General features: G+C 55.9%; 7 protein-coding genes across 7 annotated transcripts; 3 read left to right on the forward strand and 4 right to left on the reverse strand.

Annotated features, from left to right (window-relative positions):
• Positions 1-153: 153 nt before the first annotated feature.
• On the forward strand, positions 154-1,146 carry KRP23_6113 (uncharacterized protein; the record flags this gene model as incomplete). Its single annotated transcript, XM_067891267.1, has 1 exon — positions 154-1,146. One exon carries the CDS (start codon positions 154-156, stop codon positions 1,144-1,146), a length of 993 nt encoding a protein of 330 aa, XP_067745638.1.
• A 390-nt stretch (positions 1,147-1,536) lies between these two features.
• KRP23_6114 (Serine/threonine-protein phosphatase 4 regulatory subunit 4) lies at positions 1,537-4,919 on the forward strand (the record flags this gene model as incomplete). The annotated part of the gene is made up of 9 exons (XM_067891268.1): positions 1,537-1,599; positions 1,699-1,878; positions 1,952-2,293; positions 2,352-2,489; positions 2,560-2,642; positions 2,716-2,782; positions 2,858-3,223; positions 3,307-3,498; positions 3,564-4,919. The coding sequence occupies 9 exons, from the start codon at positions 1,537-1,539 to the stop codon at positions 4,917-4,919; spliced, it is 2,787 nt and encodes a 928-aa protein (XP_067745639.1).
• A 152-nt stretch (positions 4,920-5,071) lies between these two features.
• Positions 5,072-6,529, reverse strand: KRP23_6115 (Alanine aminotransferase 2, mitochondrial; the record flags this gene model as incomplete). The annotated part of the gene is made up of 1 exon (XM_067891269.1): positions 5,072-6,529. One exon carries the CDS (start codon positions 6,527-6,529, stop codon positions 5,072-5,074), a length of 1,458 nt encoding a protein of 485 aa, XP_067745640.1.
• Positions 6,530-8,047: 1,518 nt separating this feature from the next.
• On the reverse strand, positions 8,048-9,547 carry KRP23_6116 (Alanine aminotransferase 2, mitochondrial; the record flags this gene model as incomplete). Its single annotated transcript, XM_067891270.1, has 1 exon — positions 8,048-9,547. The coding sequence occupies one exon, from the start codon at positions 9,545-9,547 to the stop codon at positions 8,048-8,050; it is 1,500 nt and encodes a 499-aa protein (XP_067745641.1).
• Positions 9,548-11,108: 1,561 nt separating this feature from the next.
• KRP23_6117 (ATP-dependent 6-phosphofructokinase 6) lies at positions 11,109-12,635 on the reverse strand (the record flags this gene model as incomplete). Its single annotated transcript, XM_067891271.1, has 1 exon — positions 11,109-12,635. The coding sequence occupies one exon, from the start codon at positions 12,633-12,635 to the stop codon at positions 11,109-11,111; it is 1,527 nt and encodes a 508-aa protein (XP_067745642.1).
• Positions 12,636-12,974: 339 nt separating this feature from the next.
• On the forward strand, positions 12,975-14,467 carry KRP23_6118 (Alanyl-tRNA editing protein Aarsd1-A; the record flags this gene model as incomplete). Its single annotated transcript, XM_067891272.1, has 3 exons — positions 12,975-13,143; positions 13,241-13,919; positions 13,996-14,467. The coding sequence occupies 3 exons, from the start codon at positions 12,975-12,977 to the stop codon at positions 14,465-14,467; spliced, it is 1,320 nt and encodes a 439-aa protein (XP_067745643.1).
• Positions 14,468-14,592: 125 nt separating this feature from the next.
• On the reverse strand, positions 14,593-16,078 carry KRP23_6119 (Lysosomal acid phosphatase; the record flags this gene model as incomplete). Its single annotated transcript, XM_067891273.1, has 2 exons — positions 14,593-15,931; positions 15,999-16,078. 2 exons carry the CDS (start codon positions 16,076-16,078, stop codon positions 14,593-14,595), a joined length of 1,419 nt encoding a protein of 472 aa, XP_067745644.1.
• Positions 16,079-16,424: the final 346 nt, after the last annotated feature.

A 16,424-nucleotide genomic window follows, 5' to 3' on the forward strand; every position in this document is an offset into this window, starting at 1 on the left:
GTACTGCAGACGGCAAGAGATACCCGCTCGTCGATTTCGTTCGCGTTGCCGCGGCGAATCTGCATTCGTTTATAGTGACACAAAGATGGACGTTGCAAATCGATTGACTTGAAGCGGTTGCTGGTCGCATCGCATTACTGGCCAAGAGACGCGATGCCCAGCGACAGCGACGACGAAGGGCGAGCGCAGCTCGAGCTGGCAGCGCAGATGCGCGCACTGCGTGGGAAACTGCGCGTTCGCGAACAGGAGGTGGTTGCCCTGCAGGACCAAGTGGTGGCGGTGACGACGCAGCTACGTGAGACGACCGATGAGCTCGACTGCCGCATGAGCTTCGTGGCAGACGCGATGACGCAGATCGGAGACCTGGAGGCTCAGGTGGCGGAAGCCAAGCGCAGCGTTTTGACGCGCGAGATGCAGCTGCACGACGGTCAGCAGCGCGAGAAGGCGCTCGAGGTAGCGCTGCAGGCCAAGGAAAAGCAGAGCGAGCACTGGGAACGCGAGTTTCACCGCGTAGACCGCGAGCTTTCAGATCAAAAGGCTGCAGAACGCGAGCTCAGTCGCGAACTTGAGGCGAAAACCGAAGACGTACGTGCCTGGAAGACCAAGCTCCAAGCTGTCATAACGTCGGCTGACGAACACAAGTTGCAGAACGCGAACTTTCGCATGAAAGAGCGCGAGTTGGTGGCCACATTGCGCCAGCACGTGAATGCTGCGGAGACTAGTCAGCGGTCGTGGAAAACCCGGCTGGCGAAGCGCGAGCTGAAAATTGAGGCGCTTCGCCGACAGTGCCAGGATCGACAGGATGAACTGGAACGTGTCGAACGTGAGCGAGTACAGGAGAACGGGGAGCGCGAACGGGACAAACTCCATGTCTCGGAGCAGCAACTGGATAGGCAGAAGCACTTGGTCGCACTTCGCGATAAAGTAGGCAAGTTAACTGCAGTCGTGGAGAAGGCGCAAGTCAAGGAGCAGCTCTTCAGACGAGAGATCTTCCGTTTGCGCGAAGACCTTTTGCTGAGTGAATCTCAGCGAGAGACTGAGCACCGACGTCAAGAGCAGCTCAGGGAGGGAAAGGAGAAAGAGGTGGCCTTCATTTGGCAAAAATACGTCGAGATAATGCCCTTAGCAGAGGAGAGCTGCCGCTAGGCGATCTGTCAGTTTGAGTCCAAAGGGTTTGATTGCAGTTGTTGACTTTTTCATGGATGGCAGATTGACGCCTGGGCAGCATTCGCATCAAGATAAGGACGCGAGTCGTTATGAGACGTCGCTACCGATGGTCAGTGGTTTCGAGTATGCAAGGGTCTTGCAGCAAGGACCTCAAAAATAGCTGCTGCAAGAGCGATTTGCCATGGCTGTCTGTGCGTTGTGCTATCTAGGGAGAAGGCGGTTCTATAGACGACAGCGCAAGCGTGAAGGCGCCGTGGTGGCATTAGGACGCGGCGGAAGAGGCTCGCCGAGTTGCTTTCGCGCATCGGGGGATGAAGAGGGAAGTGCCTAGTGTGATCCAGTCCGCCGCTTTTTAAGACGTCCTTCAGAATGGAAGACCTGGGTTTCTTTAACGAGCGCGAGGCGGAATGCTTCGAGCGCGAAGACACGCTGGTACGTTTTTGTTGGTGGTCAAGAGTGCACTTCTGTTCAAGAGTGCACGTATGTTCATTGTGTGAAGTAAGTGAGAGTGCTGACACGTCACTTTTTCAGTCTCAATCAGACCTCGAAAAACTCAATGTAGACGAAAACATGCCGGAGATGGAGCGGGCGGAGAAACTCCTCAAGACCGGGCTAGACAAGCAGAAGATCAGCATCTTGAACTCGCTCCCGAAGATTATGGCTAGCAACAACTCCAAGTCGAATCTTGGTGTGATACTCGATTGCATGAAGGTAATGAAGGCAACACGTTAACGATGCGCGACCGTAGTTGTCACTAACTGTTGACTTGATTTCGCACAATTAGGGGGTCTGGCAAAAATATGAATCGGAAATGAATGCAGACCCTGCGGTCCTGCTGGAGCTGTTCAAAGGGCTCGCAAGCTTGGCATGCGCGACGATGGATGGCAAATTACTGAGCTATCCGGTCGTCACATATCACGACGAGTATGCTCAGCAGCTCGAGACCTGTCGGACGGAGAAGAAAAACGTCGTGTTTCTTCTTACAGACGAACAGGTTACCAAGTTGCTGGTTCCCTTTGCACTTGATATCATCGCGGAAATTCAACAAAAGGATTATGCTGAGGAAGCTAGTTTGGCTGTGATTGCTTTGCTTCCTCGCATTGGTACAGCACTAAAGAAGACACAGGTATGTATTACGTATTAAATACCTTCGTGTGTTCTGTACTGACATGATTTTGATGCAGATTCTTCGAGTAGCTATCGAAAAGGGGGATGTATCTCAAACACCTGGCTCAAGGCTCATTTGTTGCTTCATTCTTGGCGCTGTCACAGCTTTAAATCTGTTGTCCGCTCCGGATATTGAGGGCCTTTACTTCCAGAAGGTAGGTTTCGCAAGTGATTCGACATTGATTTGTTTTCGTACCGCTGGCTTAAACTACCCTGAATGCGTAGATGATGGCGTTGTGCCAAGACACCGATGCGGAAGTTCGCAAATGCATGTGCATCCAACTGGATGGATTAGCTCGGGCTGTAGGGTACGGTATTCACTTTTACTTCTTGGGTTTTGGCCGACGCCGCTGACATTCGTACATCGTTGTGCGTGCCCAGAGAGGAGCACGCCTGCACGGAGTTACTCCCAGAACTCTTGGAGCTTCTCCAAGACGAAGAAGAACAGGTCGGCTGGTTTTATTAATTCTTCTGTTTCACGTTGGTGTCTGACGTTTACGTTCGTTACTTGCCTGCTCTGCAGGTCAAGCAAACAGCATTTCTCACTCTTCTGTCGCTCATCGACTTTTTTCCAGCTCGGGATCGTGTCAAGTTGATCGTTCCAGAGTTCATCAGCATGGCCAATTCTCTTCCTGATTATCTGGTTCCCTCTCTAGCAGAGCAATACGGGATGCTAGTTACAAAGCTGGCTACCCTGAACCATCTCGGAAACGATACTAGTCAAGTATTTCTTCAAAGCTATGTCAAACTTTGCTCCCATGAAGAGCTCGAGATTCGGCAATACTGCGCGTATAATTTCCCAGCAATTGTGAAGGCCTTTGGGTCTACGTACGCATCGACGTTGATGGATGACTTGCTGGCAAAGATGGCTACTGACCCAAGTGAAGAGGTATCTGCTGACCATTTGACTTGTTCTCCCGTTATTAAAATGCTTAACGCTGCTTGCATCGCTTTTGATATGGTCACGGGCAGGTTCGGCATCACATAGCAGCTGGGATTCACGAAGTCGCGGGTTTGCTGGGACAACAACGAGCAATGCGCTACCTCAAGACTTTGGTGTTAAACTTGATGAATGACGAATCGCCGGTTGTTCAGGGTATGGCCATATCCCGAACACCGCAATTATTGTCTGCAATGATTAACTCAAACGACGAAGAACAAAAGGTATGTACTCGAAAATGTTCCTTCCACCCCATTCATCAACACTAATCATTTGCACTGCTTGCTAGACGACAATTCTCGATTCTATTATCAAATCAGTTGTCGAGTACCATGGTATTCTGCCTCCAAGCCGAAATCGAGATCAACTCGTCTTTCTTGAAACGCTACAGAATTTTCCGACATGGTTCTCGTCCTTGCAGATGTACGAGATGGTGGTTCCGATTATTTTCGACTTTATAGAAGATGGAGCCCGTCCTGTCCAATTGCTTGCGATGCAGGTTGTGCTTACATGCATACGACACAATGACAGCGCCAGCCATCGATATTCTTTGCTCAGCAGGCTTCGGACTGAATATGGTCACTCAAAAAGTTATTGGCGTCGAATTATCTACCTTGACGCGTGCGTGTACGCACTGAGTGTAAATAGCCGACTATATTGCCAGAGAAACTTCCTCGAGGTCGCGATTGATCTACTCGACGACCCAGTGCCCAACGTTCGACTGAAGGCAATCTCACTCGTACCGCTGTGGAAAAATGCGCTTACTTATTTATCGGACGAGAAGTCTCTCGACCGGATTCGGCAGTTCCTGGACGAATCCACCATTGATAGTGATCGGGATGTTGCGAATGCACTTCAAGAGACTCGTCAGGTTGTCGAGGTAAACAATGTAGGCCAGCCGCGTCGGCCACAAGACGATTCAGAGGATAAGCGAAAACTAAGTGAAGAAGAGAACCTGGGCCTGATGACCGATCACGAAGATTCGTCGGCAGACTCCAAGTGGTCCAGTATGCTCGAGTACACTTTAGTTGTAGGCAAGGACGGACAAGTGGTCCGGCGGGCTCGGGTCAAGTCTTTCGATCTGGTGAACAAAATAGTAAGGGTACCCGGGAAAGACACCGGGCGAGCAACTGGGATTGGCGTCGGCGGAAGCAGCATGGGGAGTGGACTGGGCATGGGTAATGGCGGAAGTAACTCCATGGCCTTTGCAATGGGCATTGGGACGAAGGCCGACTCAGGCAAGATGAAAGCAGCCCCCAAAACACCCAGCAAACCAGCACCATCACTAACAACACTTCCGAACTGTGCCACCGCTCGACCTGGCCAAGCAAGGATGCCGCAAGCGATCAAGATTGCCAATTCAACAGGCAAAATCGTAACCCCGGGAAGCAAGAGCACCTCTTTGCCAACCCGAACCGGAACGGGCTTGCCCAAGGACACGGGTGCGATTACTAAAATCCCCATTATCCGGCCGTCCGCTCCAGCCAAGCGCGAAGTGAGTCCGTCAAGTAATACGAAGCCCAGCAGTGCAACGCTGACACTGGCATCGGGACCATCGAGCAGGTTAGGAACAATAGACAACGGCATTGTGGGGGGCCTCAAACCACAGAAGGCATCAGGTACACCAGGAACACCCAAACGCTAACAGCTCCAGTCACCCTACTACAATACAAGTAAACTTACCAGTCCCCATCATGCAAAAGCCGAGTCACTCAATTAACTAACGTTACTTGAAATAAACAGAGGAAAAAAACACCGCGGGATCTGACAACCTGTAGACCTGCCCCCAAAAACAGCTTACCGGTACTTGTCCATGAACTCCGCGTGGAACTTCGCAGTCTTCTCAATCACCTCGTTCACTGCCTCCTCCGGCGGCAGAATCGTAGAGCGGAAGTGCCACGTGCCCTCCTTCTGGCCGAAGCCCGAGCCGGGCACCACCACGATACCCGTCTTGTCCAGCATCTGCATGCAGTAGAATGCGTCAGGCGCCAAACCCGCAGCCTTCGCCGCCTCCACAGCCTTGGCCGGTAGCGTCACGCTCGGGAACGTGTACATCGCGCCCTCCGTCTCGTTGCACGTGACGCCCTCCAGCTCGTTGAATGCCTGCACGAGCTTCTTGGCACGGCGCTTGAGCGCCTCCAGCGTGCCGTCACGCTGCTCCACGTAGCGCTTGTACGACGCGTCGCCGGGCTGCGGCGGGTTCGTCATCATGCCCACCATCAGCTGGCCCTCGATGTTCGAGCACAGGTTCACCGACATGAGCTTGTAGAACTGCTCCTTCGCGCCATCGTCGATGTTCACCAGCTCCATGTAGCCCCCACGACGACCGCACTCGCCTGTGAACCCCTTGGACGTCGAGTGGAACGAGATCAACTCCACGTCGTCATACTCGCGGCCCATGTCGCGCAGCACCTTCTTGAACGACACGAACTCCTTGCCCTCGGCGTACACGTTCTCCTGGTACACCTCGTCGGCCAGGACCAGGATGCCCTCCTGCTTGCAAAACTTGATGATCTCCTCGATGCTGTCCGCCGACAGGCACTGGCCCGTGGGGTTGCCGGGGTTGATGACGGCGATGGCACGCACCGTCTTGCCAGCGTCGCGAGCCTCCTTGACAGCGCGCGCCAGCTCCTTGACGCCCAGACCCCAGGCGTTCTCCTCGTCCAGGTAGTAGCCCACGAGGGTGCCGCCGTTGATGGCAATGGCCGCCGAGTACAGCGGGTACTGCGGGATGGGGGCCAGGATGGCGTCGTCCTCGTTGCGGATCAGCGCCAGCAAAGAGTTCTGCACGGCCGGACTCGCGCCGTCCGTGAGGTAGATGTCCTCCGGGTCGGCCGGGTGGCCGTCGCGGCGCTGCAGGAAGCGCGCGACTTCCTCACGCACGACGCCCGAGCCTTTGCTGTGGCCGTAGGCGCCTGTGCCGCCCACGATGTTGTCGATGTAGAACTTGGCACGCGCGATGGCGTCGGGCGGGAACAGCTTCTGCGCCTCGGGCGTGTCCACGAGGCCGGGCACGTTGACGAGTGCCAGCACCTGGCGGTGGAACTCGATGGGCTTCTGCTGCAGCACCTGCGGGTTGCCGATGTTGCACGGGATGACCTTGTCGAAGGGAAGCGACTTGTCACCGCGGGCCAGGCGGTCCTCGTACTCGTTGGAGCGCAGCACAAGCGCGCCACGGACGGCGTACTCGGCCTTGACGATGTTGGGGTTCAGCGTCTCCGTCGTGAGTACCTTGTCTTGGTTGTTGTCCGGCATGGCGACCTGGTATTGGTGGCACTGCAGATTCAAGTGTGCGAACCTTGTGACGAGGCCGGCATCCCGGCGTTTTTGGGCTGCGCTTCAGTGCACCCGAACCACCTATGACACCTTGAAGTGAAGTGGAATGCCGCGCTAGGATTGGCCGAAGCGAATTTGCGTGACGCTGATTGGACGGAATTTGTAGACGATCTTCAACGTATCTTTACCACTGGAGAGACCACCGAAGACTGGCTCGAGATGCCCAAGAAGAAAGAAGCCGTGAGAGAGATCGGGGCCCTGTTGCCGGCATTTCTACATGAAGCTTGCCCTGCAACGTGATGGCGAGAAGCTGGTTATTCGTCGGGGAATGCTGCACGCTTGGTGTCCTTTGAGCCGCAAGTTAACTGAGACAGTCGAGGGCTCCATGGATAGTACCGTGTAGACGACAAGCGTCGTGTTGTTGCTGCAAACCACCACGGGAACCTACTGCGTATCTCCATGCGATTCAGCTGGTTGGGCGTGCCGGCCTCCGCTGTTGGGTCAGCTTTGCGCTGGTACAAGGTCGGCATTCAAGACGCTGTCAATCGCGAATGCATTTTTCACCCCCCGTGGCTCAACACACAAGCTCAAAACGACGGTAACTTCGCGATGAAGGAAGCTCGCTTCGCGTACACACACACCGTACCCGTCACCCAGGGCACGATGAGGCTGTGTTACAGCTGGGCAGCACACGATCGTGAAATAGGCTCTATCAACAACACGTTGAGGAGATGTTGGTGAGAGATGACGCAGGTTCTGCAACTCTCCTCAAACGAGTACCCAAAGTGCGGCGTCGGACCCCTTAGTCCACGTGAATCGAGTTGGCCTAGTTCCATTGTTGTCTGTGCTCCGAGAGCTTGTATTTGCTGGCCTAGATTTGAGCTTGACGTGGATTACTAGTCTTCGTTATCGGGGGGGGGGGGGGGGGGGGGTTACACCCCTATGCAGCGGCAGTCGGCGAGGTCGACAACAGGAGCATGCTTGACGCACCACTAAATTCTCAAGCGCAAAATTGCCGACTTTGTGCTATTCAGGTGACAATCAGCTCTCGATTAACACCGTCAGCCACGGTATTGTGTTGCCTGTGTTGCTTTCGCATGACCGTAAAACAACGCTTGTTTGTGAAGGGCAGCAACCATTTGCTGCCAGACATGGTCCGTTACTGTACCGATCGATTGGTCGGACCTCCCCTTACCTTTTCACTTCTGTACTTCCAACATCGCGGTCCAGCGAAAATGAAGCTCTTTGCCTCGCCCGTGCATTTCATTTGACGTCAAGTTGCACTTGTGCTAAATAGATCGTAGAAGTAACCAAAGCACCGCACAACAAGAAGCTTGGCTTGCTCTACACTTGTATACGAGTAGATACTATTTAACTGCGAAAGTCAGACGCCATAACCAACCACCGCAATGACTTCAAATCGATTCCAACGGCTATTTTCCTTCCCGTAGCTAGCCATCACATCGCGTTCTTCTCTTGAAACAAAGCGGGGAGCGTTTACCGGTACTTGTCCATGAACTCCGCGTGGAACTTCGCAGTCTTCTCAATCACCTCGTCCACTGCCTCCTCCGGCGGCAGAATCGTAGAGCGGAAGTGCCACGTGCCCTCCTTCTGGCCGAAGCCCGAGCCGGGCACCACCACGATACCCGTCTTGTCCAGCATCTGCATGCAGTAGAATGCGTCAGGCGCCAAACCCGCAGCCTTCGCCGCCTCCACAGCCTTGGCCGGTAGCGTCACGCTCGGGAACGTGTACATCGCGCCCTCCGTCTCGTTGCACGTGACGCCCTCCAGCTCGTTGAATGCCTGCACGAGCTTCTTGGCACGGCGCTTGAGCGCCTCCAGCGTGCCGTCACGCTGCTCCACGTAGCGCTTGTACGACGCGTCGCCGGGCTGCGGCGGGTTCGTCATCATGCCCACCATCAGCTGGCCCTCGATGTTCGAGCACAGGTTCACCGACATGAGCTTGTAGAACTGCTCCTTCGCGCCATCGTCGATGTTCACCAGCTCCATGTAGCCCCCACGACGACCGCACTCGCCTGTGAACCCCTTGGACGTCGAGTGGAACGAGATCAACTCCACGTCGTCATACTCGCGGCCCATGTCGCGCAGCACCTTCTTGAACGACACGAACTCCTTGCCCTCGGCGTACACGTTCTCCTGGTACACCTCGTCGGCCAGGACCAGGATGCCCTCCTGCTTGCAAAACTTGATGATCTCCTCGATGCTGTCCGCCGACAGGCACTGGCCCGTGGGGTTGCCGGGGTTGATGACGGCGATGGCACGCACCGTCTTGCCAGCGTCGCGAGCCTCCTTGACAGCGCGCGCCAGCTCCTTGACGCCCAGACCCCAGGCGTTCTCCTCGTCCAGGTAGTAGCCCACGAGGGTGCCGCCGTTGATGGCAATGGCCGCCGAGTACAGCGGGTACTGCGGGATGGGGGCCAGGATGGCGTCGTCCTCGTTGCGGATCAGCGCCAGCAAAGAGTTCTGCACGGCCGGACTCGCGCCGTCCGTGAGGTAGATGTCCTCCGGGTCGGCCGGGTGGCCGTCGCGGCGCTGCAGGAAGCGCGCGACTTCCTCACGCACGACGCCCGAGCCTTTGCTGTGGCCGTAGGCGCCTGTGCCGCCCACGATGTTGTCGATGTAGAACTTGGCACGCGCGATGGCGTCGGGCGGGAACAGCTTCTGCGCCTCGGGCGTGTCCACGAGGCCGGGCACGTTGACGAGTGCCAGCACCTGGCGGTGGAACTCGATGGGCTTCTGCTGCAGCACCTGCGGGTTGCCGATGTTGCACGGGATGACCTTGTCGAAGGGAAGCGACTTGTCACCGCGGGCCAGGCGGTCCTCGTACTCGTTGGAGCGCAGCACAAGCGCGCCACGGACGGCGTACTCGGCCTTGACGATGTTGGGGTTCAGCGTCTCCGCCGTGAGGACGGCGAAGCTGCGGTTGGCCAGGAAGGACGAGGCGCGCAGTTGCTTGAGGGCGTGGCGAGCGAGCATCTTGTGGAGGGAGGAGCTTGCTGCTTGCGCTTGGGGGACCGGCGGTGGCTTGAGGAATGAGCGGCGGCTGATGGTGCGGAGCTGCCTAGAGCGAAGATGGGCGACCTGGATCAAAGCTGCTCGTATCCGTGCTGCAAACACGTCGAAGCTATAGAAAGGCCTCTCGACCAATCCGGTGCGTTGGCAGGGATCAGAGAGGATGTTTGGCCAAAACAAAACTCATGCTGGCTTTCCCGAAATGACTCAATGAGGTGAACTGATGTTTTGCCAAATAAAGGTGCTCAAATGAAGTTAAAAAAAACTTCATTGCAGTCGGGTCTTGTTGGCAGGGCTACGACAGCGTAAAGCGAACAATGCGGTCTCTTGAAACTCAAGGGTTGTGGACGTTTGCCCGACCTCGTTCACAGCATGCTCCACGCCGGTTGAAGCAGCTGAACTACAGATCACAATTTCTGCTCGTGAGGGTTCCCTCGGTCACTGACGGTCAGACTGAGCGACTGTTTTACGCTTTAGAGCAAATGTTTACACCGGGTGGGCATCAAATCACCTCTCGGCAACGCGAGTTTCGAGGCAACGAGCGCGAAGGGTTCCTTTTAAAAGTGTTAAAACAGCAAACATTTAGATGAGGTACTATTAATACCTCATTTCGGACGGCATCCCCACCACAAGAAAATTTATGTAGAATGGTACAGTCTGTACTCGTACATGTGCCTACATGCATTATATTAGGCATCTCTCCAAGCCTTATTCACGAAAAAAACCACGTTGAAGATGTCGTCTACTCGTTTACGAGCACGGCGACCCTCAGTTTCAACAAATTCACTGCGAAGCCATAGTATATCTACGAGCAAATTCGAAATTATGAAGATTTCCACCTCTTTTTGTACGAAAATCAAGTGCCCCAATGGTTTGGTTGGGAATGAAAAAACTAAACGAGTTGGGCACTGGAGTGATAGTACGTATGCTGGTAGCTGAAAGCAAGTATCAGGATATGCGCGTTTTCGTTTCCGGGACTAGGACGATTTAAAAAAATGTACACTTGTACTCGTACCAAAGAGCTGCTGTCTTATATGCTTCTATTCACTCATGCAATTTCAATAGAAACTGTTCCTACTCCGCTCAGTGACCACAAGCACTGCAACGTCTGCTAGGTTTGCGATGGCACACGCGATACATATAATAAGGCCTGCGGCATCCAATCAAAAGGCGGTATAAACAAGGGTTCATGATTGGCCAAATCTCAACTTGATTGGTGTGACGCGCTGTGGCCACCAGACCAGAAAAAAGAGTGCACGGCCTTTTTAAATGGTGCGACCCTGTTTCCAAACACGTCAGTGCCTTGTCACGCTTGTCAATCAATGGCAGCGCTTGCACAAGAACCTTCACTGCAAAATCGACAATAGGGCGTGAATCATGCCATGATCTCCAGCAGCGGCGCTTGCACTAAATAAGCAACGCATAGGTCAACACGCAAGGTACTTGTAAAAACTTCATGTTCGTTGATAGATTGACAAGCGAAGCGGCAACAGCCCTTGTCTTTTTGACCTGCATAACTGATCGCCTAGTCCGAAGACTTGGCGCCCTTGATGCCGCCCTCGTGGGCCGTGTTGGGCTGGCGCGTCAGACACAGCACACGCTCCCACGTGCGGCCGAAGGGGTCCATGCAACGCGGCGAGTTGCGTGTGATGGCCTCGATGGGGAAGTACACCACACGGTTGGCGCTGAGGCCGACCGTGAAACCGGTGTAACCGGCCATGGCACCGTGCACGGCGTTCTGGCCCAGCAGCATGCAGTACAAACTGTCAGCGGCGTTGGCCGGCACCGAACGGATCATATACGAAGGGTCAATGTACTTGACGGTGCACTCCTTGCCCTTCTTGGCAAAGTGCTCCTGGATGCGGTCCTTCATGAAGGCACCGATGGGCGGCAGCTTCTTGTTGCCACCGGCATCGGCCTCAACTGACGTGCCCAGAAGCTCCTCGCCGGCGCCCTCAGCGACGACCACCACACCGTGGCCCTGCTCCTCCACCACGTGCTCGAGGTGATCCAGGCAGCTGCGCGGGCCGTCAAGCTCGATCGGGATCTCCGGGATCAAGCACAGGTTCACATCACCACTGGAGAGCGACGCGTGGGCAGCAATAAAACCGGCGCTGCGGCCCATGAGCTTCACAACACCAATACCGTTGGGCACGCAGCGAGCCTCCGTGCTGGCCGAACGGATGGCGCGCTGGGCTTCCTCAACAGCCGTGTTGAAGCCGAAACTGCGATCCAGTAGGTCGACGTCGTTATCGATGGTCTTGGGCACACCGGCCACGGCAACAGGCAGGTTGCGACGACGGCACTCCTCTGAGATCTTGTTGGCAGCACGGTGAGTGCCGTCACCGCCGATCACGTACACCTGCGAGACGCCGTGTGTGGTGAGAAAGTTGATGATCTTGTCCAGGTCGAAGCCACCACGGTTCGAGCCGAGGATGGTGCCACCGTAGTGGTGGATGTTTGCGACCGACTTGGGGGTCAGCATAATGGGGGCCTCCTTCTGGTCCAGCGAGTCCCAGTTGTAGAAGCCAGCAAAGCCCATACGGATGCCGTAGATCTCGCGCACGCCGTACAGGTTCCACAGAGCGAGGGTGACGTCGCGCACGACGTTGTTGAGGCCGGGGCACAGACCACCGCAGGTCACGATGGCGGCCTTGACCTTGGAGGGGTCGAAGTACGTGTTTCCACGCGGGCCGGCGCGCACGTAGGCGCGTGAGACGGCCTCCTGCCCGTCATTGCGGCGGATATCGCCCAGGATCACGTCGGACTCGCCCATGATCTTGTTGTACGTGCTCTTGCGCTCGACAGAGTCGTCGGCCTGCGTGTCGAGCTTGCGGCGGTTGCAGACCTGGTTGTCTTTCTCGGGCAACCATTGGCGCAGGTTGGGGACGGGCAGCAGGTACGTCTTCTCGATGCTGACGCCGTCGACGAGCACCATCTCGCCGAAGCCCTTGGGGTGCTTGCTGGAGAAGGGCGCGGCCTTGTGCGCGGCCTGGAAGGCGGCGGCCGAGGAGTCCACGGACTCGCGGCGGGAGAAACCCGTGGCGCTCATGGTAGCAAGATGATGGAGGAAGGTAACGTGCTCGCTAGCTTGTTCTTCTCGTTGTGGGGAGCCACGCACAACGTCGATGGACACAGAGCAAAGATTCAAGAGCCCAATCTTGATTGCTCCGACCCATAGAAATGCGGTGCGCCAAGCACCAGATAATGCCAAAATTATTGTTATAGCACCGTCTTTATTTGACAAAGCGGTATCTAGTCGCTCGTAACGCGGAAAACTCATTTCTGCCCGAATACAAATGCGCAGTCATTTCGTTTTTCTGACACTCATCTCATGGCCCCCACCGGAGCTGCCGTTGCCGCCGCGACTGCGGCCTCAGTCGCCGCGAGCATGACCCGCGTGGTGCTCGCCCCCGCGCCCCCAGGAGCACTCGCCTGCCAGCGAGACTCGTCACTCCGTTCTCTCCGCACGGCGATTCATGCGTGCCACGAGCGCGTGGTGCCCGCCACCAAGAAGTCGAAAGCCCAGCGCTTCTACGAGCTGGAGCTGGAGGACACGGGTGCGTGCGCAAGGATGGGAACTTGCCATGTTTACGCCTCGCGCGGCTGCGTCAGCTGCATTGGGTGCTTATTGTGAGCTGTGTTGTGCGTTGGTAGTGCTCTTCCCCGAAGGCGGAGGTCAGCCTTGGGATACGGGCAACATCGACGGCGTGCCGGTGGACCAAGTTTACGTGAAGGATGGCCGCTGCGTGCACCGCGTGCTTGTGAAGAGCGGAGCGGGCCCCCCGTTTACCGAAGGCCAGGAGGTGGTGGCCAGTGTGGACTGGGCTCGTCGCTTCGACCACATGCAGCAGCACTCGGCGCAGCACCTCTTCAGTGCGATCGCAGAGAAATGTGGCTACGATACCACCACGTGGTCGCTTGGCGAAGAGCGCTGCAATGTGGAGCTCGTGTCTATGGATACTGCCGCCGCGTCGGTTGAAGCAGGCAAGAAGGCTGGCAAGGAGAAGAGCGTGATTCCTGCCGATGTCCTCGAGAAGATCGAGGTGGACGTGAATGAAGCCATCGTGCAAGGGCTGGCTATGACACCGTCGCTTGCAAAGCCTGGGACGCAGGAATGGAAAAAGATAGCGGCCAAATTTGAACCTGGGCAGATGCCCAAAGCAATGCGCATTGTGACTATTGACGGCCTGGATGTGAACCCGTGCTGCGGTACACACGTCCAGAATCTCGCACATTTACGATCTCTGCGTGTTCTGAGCACGGAGTCCGCACGCGGAGCTACTCGCGTCTGGTTCGTCGCTGGTGACCGCGTGAATCGCGAGTTTTCGCGAATGTAAGTGCCTGCAACGATTGTAGAGATGGCAAAGCGGTCACTCATTAGTGTTGCCTGTGGGTGTGGAATTGTGCAGGTTGAAGAATGAGCATGCGATGACGAAGATGTTGAGCAGTGCACCTGAAGTTCACGCGTCTCGAGTGGAGAAACTTCTGCAGTTTCAGAAGAGTGCATCAAAAGAGCTCAAAAAATTGCAGAAGGAGCTTGCTGCCTCGATAGCACGCGACCTGGCAACGCGAGCCAGCGAAGGTGTCGTGACTTATCACCGTGATGAGGGAGATCTTGGATTTTTGCAGACGTTGCTCGGCCTTTTAGGCGATGCGAATGACACTCTGTTTGTTCTCACCGCTGGTGAGCAGCACGATGAAGGCTTATTCCTTATTGCTGGACCTCCTGCGTTCATCAGTACGCACGGAAGGTCTGTGCTGCCACTTATTGACGGAAAGGGTGGTGGTGGCAAGAATGGTGTCATTCAAGGCAAAGCAAAGAGGTTGTCCAAGATAGACAGTTTGGTTGCGAAGCTCCAAGAGTTGCGTCTCCAGAAGTAGGGCAAGTAATGAATTTGTTCTAATGATGTAAAGCAGAGCTAAGCTGAGAGGGTATTGCTCTGCCTGAAATTCTGTCTGTGCTAATCTCCGACGGTGATAGCAGCGCTCAATCATCAGCCAGCGGCTTACACCACCATGGTGTATCCGCGTCGGCGAGCCGAGTAGACCTTGAACGCCGTAAATGCCAGTCCCACCACCATAGCAATCCCAATGACAGTCAAGAACGAGCAACGCGCGAAACCATGGCTGCCCTCCACGATGGATCCCTGCGCGAGCGCAGCTTGGTTGTGGCCCAGCACCGGCTTGTGGTAGTCACAGATGGCCTCCCACGTGCCCGTTCTGGCGATGTGGCCTGTGATAATGCTGTTGAACTCATCTAGCGGACAGTCCGCAACTGAGCACTTGGTGAGCTTCACCTGCTCGCGCTCAGTGAAAGGCGACCACATGTACGTTCGCACAAAGTAGGTCTCCTGGGCCTCTTTACCGGAGAGAGTGCGCGCACGCAGTTCGAAGAACATTGTGGTTCCGGGGTGAAGAGCAGACACGTTTAGCGCCGTGGGTAATCCCTCAAAATGGAATTCCCAGCCCAGCATCATGCCCAGGCCGTGGAGCAGCTCGCGGTGGCCGTGGAACGAGTAGTAGCGGTACTCTGCGGGCGATGGCGCCATCGGCACAGCTCCACCCTGGAGAGTGCTCATAAGCAAGTCGCCAAAACCTCCAACCCAGTACGTAATTTCACGGTCTGTCGAGTAGTATCGCTCCATGAGGTTCGTGAACGCCAACTGCTCAAGCTTCTGGCGCGCTTCAACCGTCATTCCCTCGGGGAGTGGCAGTCCTTCGTCGTGGTCGAAGATAAACATGTCTGCCAAGTCCTTCACGCCCAGCACAACATCCTCGCCCCCAGGCACATTGGGGATGTCCTTCACGGCCACGCCGCAGACCTCACCCAACTGGTCAAGAATGTCGCGGTACTGCTCGAAGAGCTCGGGCGCGCGCGTCTCCGCGTACACAGCAAGATCCGCATCCATCGTGCTCTTGCAAGGGCCCTTGGGTGCAGCGAACGCGTGCTCGTTCTCCACCAGCTGCATGGTAATAGGTACAGGCTGGTGCGGGAAGCCACGCGGGCCCGTTCCGTCCGGATAGAGGCCGTAGCCCACCGCCGTCGCACTCTGCGAGCAACGCGTGGCAGCGTCCGCGCGGAAGTACGTCTCAAAGTGCGAGTGGTTGATGCCATTGAGCGAGCGCGACAGGAAGGCCTCCTCGTGCTGCGACTCGTCCACCATGTACGTGTGGCGCACGTGCTCGCCCACGGCCTGCAGCTGCTTCATGCCGACCTCCGTGAGCTGCGTGAGCGGCACTTTGTACGCGTCCAGGTTGGCCTTGTTGCGCGGGCATGCGTCCTTCACAATGTCGTTCGGTGCCCGACTGCCGTGGCGAGACAGCGTCACCAGGCGACGCAGTTCACTGCAAGGATAGTATTACCACAACGATCAGTACTCGAAGCAAGAGGCGAGTCCATCGTGAAACGCACCTTGGGGCAGCTTCCTCGGCGGACACCGCAGCTCCGCTGGCCAGCACCGCGAGCAGCAGCGCAGACGCCATTCGCACCATTCTTCTCGAGCTTCGACGTGCGGTCTTGGACGCTAAATGAGGAGTGGCCGAAAAAAAGGAACTTTTGTAATCAGGAGGTGACAATAAGGGAGTATGCAGAGCCGGATTTGGTGCCCGATTTGGCGATTGAGGGGAATCTACAGATTCCAGATCACTTCAGCTCCAATCTTTTTTCAATTGCGGTAGCGTTGATCTCCAGAATTACCACTGCCGCCGTTGGCAAAATCTCCGCCCGCTGCCGCCGCTGGCACAACGGTCCTGTCAGTTGGAACTTTCCGGACAGCGTGGCAAGTTACCCCTGTCAATCTCTCCGACGATAGGACAGATACGGCGTTTGCAACATTAT

The sequence above is a fragment of the Phytophthora ramorum genome, assembly GCF_020800215.1.
Source record: "Phytophthora ramorum isolate Pr-102 chromosome Unknown Phyram_PR-102_s0005, whole genome shotgun sequence".
NCBI classification, from domain to species: Eukaryota; Oomycota; class Peronosporomycetes; order Peronosporales; family Peronosporaceae; genus Phytophthora; species Phytophthora ramorum.